The following is a 7,653-nucleotide window of genomic DNA, read 5'->3' as shown; positions in this document are numbered from 1 at the left end:
GCTTCCTCTGTTTGTTTGTTGCCTAAGGAAATCTGGATAGATTCCACTTATTTATAAAGGTTCATACTTCTTTTTTTTCCCAGGATCGTCTTTCATAAACAATGAACCGCAGTTTGCTAAAAGACAGCAAGAGAGTAATTGGAGCTGTCAAATGGTCCGTCCAAAAAGCCCAATTGAGTTTGACCAATTAGACCATTTCAGTTTTGGGTAGTAATGGGTGGGCTATATTGGACAATGATCCAAACAAATGTCCAAGACCAATAGAGACCATGTCCAAATGGGCATGCCCGTGGGAACTGCATACTAACTTGTCTTAGACTTTCTTATGTGGAGAGCGGTTATTTAGAATCTGTCTAATAATGAAAAGGTAACCAAGAGAAACTAAAGCATCGAAAGAAGACTGGGACATACAGACTTACTGCAGGCTACAGCAGCTGAATCCCCAACAAAATATTTAAGCTTCCAAGTCCATTTATATACTTTTTTAGGTTCCAGATAGTTCTAAAGTATGTACACAGCTTTGGGTCATGAAAACACTTTTAGTTTCAATTCAATAAAGTAAGAGAATATACAAATGAAAAGTCCTTAAAAGAAAAACCAAGACTTCTGATGAATGATCTTGGGGAAGGACTAACCTTTTAAGGTTCTTCCATAAATTTCCTCTAACTTATCGAATACAACAACCTCATTGAGACTATTATTAAATCATATATTTAAGCCACTCGTCATGGTGAATACCCTCTACTAACCCAGTGCGTTACATAGTATCGACAAACAGATTAGAAATCGCGTACGTCTCAACAACGAGAGCAGCTAGAGGAAAAGGCTTTGAGAAAGCAATGGAAAGGTGGTTTGCAACAAGATGAATTATATTCTTGTGATCGGGTGTTAGCTTTTAATCTACTTTCAACTTTTGATAGAATTCAAACTATAGCTGCATATATAGTAAAAACGCTTTTTTCTTAGGGATGAATCAGTTTTACATTAATTCAGAAAAATAAAATCATTCATCTATTTTTTGTTTGAACACCAATCATTCATACATCTAAGACTTAATTATGTTGAAGAGACATTTGATCTATCAGTGAAACTGTGAAAGTTTCAAACTGGTTCTTTTACCTTTTCAGTGTCCAAATATCTCTATCTCAACTCCGCGTTTCAAAAGGTCCAACTAAGAAAGACTCCAAATCTCTTTGTACCCGTCACTATCCTTAGTGTTTGACTTTCCCAGTCTCGTAGATCTTGTTTAGTCAGCTTTAGAGGCGTTAAACGGCAGGCGACAAGTTTCTCTCATTCTCACTATAGAACTAATTACATAATGTTCTAAACCACAAAATAAATAAAAGATAATCATTGACCGATCTCTCTGTATCCGTCACTATCGTTGCTTGACTTTGATCTTCACCATCTCTACTTGCTTCCTATCCATCTCTCTCTCTTTTTGTTTCCCTTCAACCCAGGGGCTCACTGTTCACAGATCAAACCAATCATGTACTATTTCTCCATTTATCCTCTGGTCCTTTTCTTTCTCTTCTCCATATTCCACCATCTTCCTTGTGCTTCAAGTAAACTTGAATTATGTGAGACTTTGTTTGAATGTGGTAACATCACCGCCGGTTTCCCATTTTGGGGAGGGACACGTCACAGAAATTGCGGCCATCCGTTGCTGGAGCTTCTCTGCAATAAAAACAGCAGTACCTCTATTATCATCTCAGAACAAGAGTACTCAGTTTTCCATCTAAATCAAACATCTAACACTATTAAACTTACCAGACCAGACTTTCTAGGCTCTTTTTGCTCCTCTGTGTTCACCAACACAACCTTGCCTCCCCAAATTTTTGAGCTTTTGCCAACCTACAAGAATATCACTGTATTCTACCATTGTGACCCTTTTCTTCCTTACCTTTCAAGTCATACATGTCCCAAGATAGGTCTTATCTCATTGTCTGAAAATCATAACGGTACATGCCGTAATGGTTTCACGGTGAACGTTCCGACGAGTTTTGTTGCAACAGAGAAAAGGTTGAATATGACCAATTTAGAAAGTGTTTTAAGCAAAGGGTTTGAGGTGAAGTTGAAGATTGATAGAACAGCATGTCAACAATGTTTATCCACTCATGGAAGCTGTGGATTTAACCATACGTTGCCATTAGGAAATAAATGCAATCCACTCCATCCGCAAACTAGTAAGTTTCTGAATTCCCAGTCTGTTTTGCATCATCTTTGTTGAGTAATCATCTTAGCAATAGAAATGTCTGTACCAAGAATGTTTTATATGTATAGAGTCAGTGGGTGCTTGTGGAAATAATCAGACCTCGAGTAGATTTGTCTGTTATCATAACCATACCTCTGGTTCTGGACCAAGGATGGCTGATGGTAAGATCTCTTGTTCGATTTTTCCAATGTTTTTCCACAACAATATCGGAAATTGTTTCTCCAGTTCCGAACCGACAATTTTCCTTGTGCCAATGCATTGATGCAGGCTTGTCCTCTGGATCGGTAGTAGATTCTGGAGACCATGGTAAGATCTCATGTCCTATTTTTTTTTTGCAATGTTCTACCACAAAAACATTGGAAATTGTTGCTCCATTTTCGAACTGACTTTTTCATGGTGCCAATGCAATGATGAAGTCGTGACGTCTACTGCAGTGGCAATAGGTGCCTTACCTGCTTTTCTTACGAAGCATAATGTGTTTATAAAATTTTCTTACAGCACAATTTTCTTGTTACAGGTTGCGCAGCAGGTGTTATATTTCTGGCGGCATTCATAACGGTGTGTCTCCATTGCCAACAAATATCACATGATCCGGGTCAACAAAACCTCAGGACTGTTCCACAACCAAATATCGAACCATATAATCCACTGAAGAAGTATAGTTATGCACAAGTGACACGAATCACAAAGTCATTTGCAGAAGTGGTTGGGAAGGGCGGATTTGGCACTGTTTATAGAGGAACTCTTTGTGATGGCCGTATCGTTGCAGTGAAGGTATTGAAAGACTCAAAAGGCAATGGTGAAGACTTCCTCACTGAAGTTGCAACCATTAGCCAAACTTCTCATGTTAACATTGTTACACTGCTAGGATTTTGCTCTGAAGGTTCCAAGAGAGCAATTATTTATGAATTTTTGGGAAATGGGTCTCTTGATAAGTTTATCTCAAGCAAGACCACGGTGGATATGGATTGGCCCACACTTTATGGGATCGCTCTAGGCGTTGCCCGTGGTCTGGAGTACTTGCACCATGGTTGCAGAACAAGGATTATACATTTCGACATTAAACCACAAAATATACTCTTAGATGATAATCTTTGTCCCAAAGTTGCAGACTTTGGTCTTGCTAAGCTATGCGAGAGGAAAGAAAGCATCTTGTCACTACTAGACACAAGAGGAACGATAGGATACATTGCACCTGAATTGTTTTCAAGAATGTATGGTAGAGTTTCCCATAAGTCAGATGTGTATAGCTACGGAATGTTGGTACTTGAGATGATAGGAGCAAGGAACAAAGAAAGAGCTGCTCAAAACTCTTCATCTGATGCGAGCTCAATATATTTTCCTGAATGGATATATAAGGATATTGAGAAGGGAGACACTGGAAGTCTTAACATGGATGGAATCGTCTGCAAAGAAGAGGAGATGGTTAGAAAAATGACATTGGTGGGTTTGTGGTGTATTCAGTCTTCCCCAATAGATCGCCCGCCAATGAATAGAGTTGTGGAAATGATGGAAGGGAGTGTGGATGCTCTTAAAGTGCCTCCCAGGCCTGGTTTGCAAATTCAAGTAGCGCCTCTTCAAGAATCTTCTACCCCCTCAGAGAACATTTCAGTTTATACAGAGTATGATCCATAAACGTCACATACTCTCTCCGTTTCATATTAAGTGTTGTTGTAGAGAATTTTTAGATGTCAATCCATTTCTAAGTATTTCAATTCAAAGAGAATTCAGGTTCATACTTAAGCTAAATGCAATCAATGTAATGAGGTGATTTGATTAAGCTTCTTAGAATCATAGGAAATGAACAAATAAATGATAAGATCCTTCATATGAGTTTCAGAGAGAAGACCTTGTTCACCTCGGACAACAAACGCATCCTTGATAGAGTGCGATGTAACACTTAGATTAAATTCACAGAAACTTGATTCACACAATAAACATGTGGTTTTTGAATTAAGCTAGGCTATCAACAGAAATCAGTAAAATGTTGTGAAACTTAGGAGAATAGAATCTATATTATTATAAACATAAGGAACTATTTATATATAAAGAATTACACCGTCATAGAATAATGGAAAGACTAGAATATGGAAATACAAATATAGAAATAGTACAAATCATAAGTCTAAAGTAAATAGGAAAGTAGCCAAAGGAGAAAAGTAGCCGACTCTCTCTCTCTCTCTCTCTAGGGCGTAGCTGTCTCTCTCTCTCTCTAGACAGGCTGACTCTCTCTCTAAGATATGGGCCGGTTATGGACATCCACAATATGAATTATAACACTCCCCCTTAGATGCCATAACCATACATAGTTTGTAATACGCTTTAGATGTTGCCTCATTAAAACCTTACCAGGAAAACCCAGTGGAACAAAACCATGGTGAAGGAAAAAGAGTACAACACGTATTACTCCCCCTGTTCTGAACATGAAGGTCTTTCAGTCTTCGCATCCCAATCTGATGCGTGAGTTTTCTGAACGTGCAAGTAGGAAGTTATTTGGTGAACATGTCGTCTGAGTTGTCACTGGAACGCACTTGGACTACTTGGACCTCGCCGGCTTTCTGAAGCTCGTGCGTGAAGAAGAACTTAGGTAGTATGTGCTTCGTCCGGTCTCCTTTGATGTAGCCATCCTTAAGCTGAGCAATGCACACTGCATTGTCCTCATACATCACGGTTGGTGCGTCCTTGCCTTCGGTCATCCCACAATCGACTCGGATGTGGTTGGTCATGGATCGTAACCACACAGACTCGCGGCTGGCCTCGTGAATAGCCAAGATCTCTGAGTGGTGTGATGAAGTGGCTGCGATCGTCTGCTTCATGGAACGCCATGAGATGGCCGTGCCACCATGAGTAAAGACGTAGCCGGTCTGTGATCGGGCATTGTGAGGATCCGAGAGATAACATGCATCAGCAAAGCCAACTAACCCTTATTTGTTATGGTTAGTATAAAATAAACCCAAGTCTTTCGTTCCTTGCAGGTAACGAAGAATATGTTTAATCCCGTTCCAGTGTCTTTGGGTTGGACAAGAGCTAAACCTAGATAATAGGTTCACGGCAAAACATATATCTGGTCGTGTATGACTCACCAGATACATTAAAGCTCCTATGGCACTGAGATATGGCACTTCAGGACCTAGGAATTCTTCATCATCCATTTTAGGACGGAACGGATCAGTGTCCAGGCCGAGAGACCTCACGACCATGGGGCTAGACAATGGGTGAGACTCGGCCATATTGAATCTCTTGAGTACCTTTTCTGTATATGCCATTTGATGCACAAGGATTCCATCTCTTATGTACTCAAGCTGTAATCCCAAACAAAACTTTGTTTTTCCAAGATCTTTCATCTCGAATTCTTTTTTAAGATATTCAACTGTTTGGGAGATCTCTCCAGAGGTTCCTAGGATATTCAAATCATCAACACACACTGCTATAATCACAAAGCCTTGGCCGAATTTCTTTTTAAAGATACAAGGGCTGATCGGGTCATTCTTGTATCCTTCTCTCTCTAGGTACTCACTTAGCCTATTGTACCACATTCGACCTGATTGTTTCAATCCATAAAGTGACTTATTCAACTTTATACAGTATTGTTCCGAGTACTCGATTTGTTTTTCAACTCTATACCCTCTGGTACTTTCATATAAATCTCATTATCCAGTGGCCCATATAAGTATGCAGTTACAACATCCATTAACAGCAAGTCTAAGTTTTCTCTTATAGCCAGACTTATCAGGAATCTAAAAGAAGTAGCATCCACCACAGTGGAGTACGTCTCCTCATAATCTATTCCTGGTCTCTGTGAGAATCCTTGTGCAACAAGCCGTGCTTTGTATCTAACTACTTCACCATGTTCGTTTCTTTTCCTCACAAAGACCCATTTATAGCCGACTGGTTTAACATCATATGGTGTCCGGACTATTGGTCCAAAGACATCTCTCTTCTTTAAAGAGTTTAACTTCACGTTTATAGCTTCTTTCCATTTGATCCAATCTGATCGTTGAGTGCACTCATAAATAGACGTGGGTTCATGATCCTCATTCAAATCCATAAGTTCAAGTGCTACCTTGTATGCAAATATATCATCAATGTCGACATTCTTTATGTTCCATTGTATCCCAGACAAGACATAATTTATTGAGATCTCATTATTATCAGGACCTTCAGTACCTTGAATCTTGGTGTCCCAAGAATCAGGATTAGATACATCAGGGCCGGCCGCATCTAAGCATTCATGATCGGCAACAATCGCTATTAGCGTTTTGGGATCGGCCGCGGCTAAGTCCCGGGATTTAGGAATGACCGCAGTCGTGTCTAGGGTTTTAACAACCTCGGTTTCATTATCTGCACCTCTCTTAGTTTTCCGAGGGTTCTTATCTTTGGAACCTATTGGTCTACCACGTTTCAAACGTTGTCTAGACTCTGTAGCAACTTGATTGTGTCCCTCTTGAACATCAATTCTTATTGGTGCATTAGCAGCTGGTATATATGACTTAGTCACTCTTTTCGGGTCAGCAAAGGAATCTGACAATTGATTATCTAGCTTTTGTAAATGTATAATCTTTTGGACTTCTAAATCATATTCCTGAGTCTGAGGATCTTGCCATGTTTGATTCCATGTAATCTCTTTTACCAGCTTACTTTTCTCTCCCCCTAATGTTGGATGTTCGGATTCGTTAAAATGACAATCCGCATACCTGGCCTTAAATAAATCACCCGTGGTTGGCTCAAAGTATTTTATAATCGTGGGAGAATCATATCCAACATATATCCACATCCTCCTTTGAGGTCTCATCTTTGTTCTCTGTGGTGGAGCAATTGGAACATAAACGACACAGTCAAATGTCTTAAGATGGGATATCTCTGGCTCATGACCCGTAAACAATTGTGATGGGGAATATTTATGTTCACTAGATGGTCTTATACGAATCAGTTCGGCCGTGTGCAAGACCGCGTGTCCCCAAGCTGTGGCCGGAAACTTAGACCTCATAAGCAATGGTCTAGCTATTAGCTGAATTCATTTTATGAATGATTCGGCCAAGCCGTTCTGTGTATGTACATGTGCCACGGAGTGTTCCACACTTACCCCATGGACATATAGTAACCATTAAATGCTTGGGACGTGAACTCACCAGCATTATCAAGTCGTATAGTCTTTAAAGGAAAATCTGGAAAGTGTGCTCTCAAACGAATGATCTGAGCTAACAATATCGCAAATGCCAAATTACGAGTTGAGAAGAGACAGACGTGCGACCATCTCGTGGACGCATCAATCAGGACCATGTAATATCTAAACGTCCCACAAGGTGGGTGTATTGGTCCACAGATGTCTCCTTGTATTCTTTCCAGAAAGTTTATTGTTTCCTTAGTCACTTTGACAGGTGATGGCCTAACAATGAGTTTCCCTTGTGAACATGCCACACATGTTAGATTCTTAGGGA

At 39.9% G+C, this 7,653-nt stretch overlaps 1 protein-coding gene across 2 annotated transcripts; it reads left to right on the top strand.

Annotated features, from left to right (window-relative positions):
• Positions 1 to 1,489: 1,489 nt before the first annotated feature.
• On the top strand, positions 1,490 to 4,464 carry LOC106435327 (LEAF RUST 10 DISEASE-RESISTANCE LOCUS RECEPTOR-LIKE PROTEIN KINASE-like 2.4). Of its 2 annotated transcripts, XM_013876202.3 has the most exons (5): positions 1,490 to 2,186; positions 2,284 to 2,376; positions 2,483 to 2,521; positions 2,632 to 2,658; positions 2,733 to 4,460. In XM_013876202.3, the coding sequence occupies exons 1-5, from the start codon at positions 1,490 to 1,492 to the stop codon at positions 3,848 to 3,850; spliced, it is 1,974 nt and encodes a 657-aa protein (XP_013731656.2). In that variant the 3' UTR covers positions 3,851 to 4,460. The 2 variants fall into 2 exon arrangements, with proteins under 2 accessions (XP_013731656.2, XP_013731657.2); XM_013876203.3 differs by lacking the exons at positions 2,284 to 2,376; positions 2,483 to 2,521; positions 2,632 to 2,658 and having other exon boundaries at positions 1,490 to 2,225; positions 2,742 to 4,464.
• Positions 4,465 to 7,653: the final 3,189 nt, after the last annotated feature.

The sequence above is a fragment of the Brassica napus genome, chromosome C2 (genome assembly GCF_020379485.1).
Source record: "Brassica napus cultivar Da-Ae chromosome C2, Da-Ae, whole genome shotgun sequence".
Lineage (NCBI taxonomy): Eukaryota > Viridiplantae > Streptophyta > Magnoliopsida > Brassicales > Brassicaceae > Brassica > Brassica napus.
Note: the sequence above shows the minus strand (reverse complement) of the source record. Positions and strands in the feature narration are given on the sequence as shown.

Coding starts and splice junctions, on each gene's coding strand:
- LOC106435327 (XM_013876202.3), top strand. CDS start 1,490: ATGTACTATTTCTCCATTTATCCTCTGGTCCTTTTCTTTCTCTTCTCC. Junction 2,522..2,631: donor AGTAGATTCTGGAGACCATG/GTAAGATCTCAT, acceptor GCAATGATGAAG/TCGTGACGTCTACTGCAGTG. Junction 2,659..2,732: donor GTCTACTGCAGTGGCAATAG/GTGCCTTACCTG, acceptor TTCTTGTTACAG/GTTGCGCAGCAGGTGTTATA.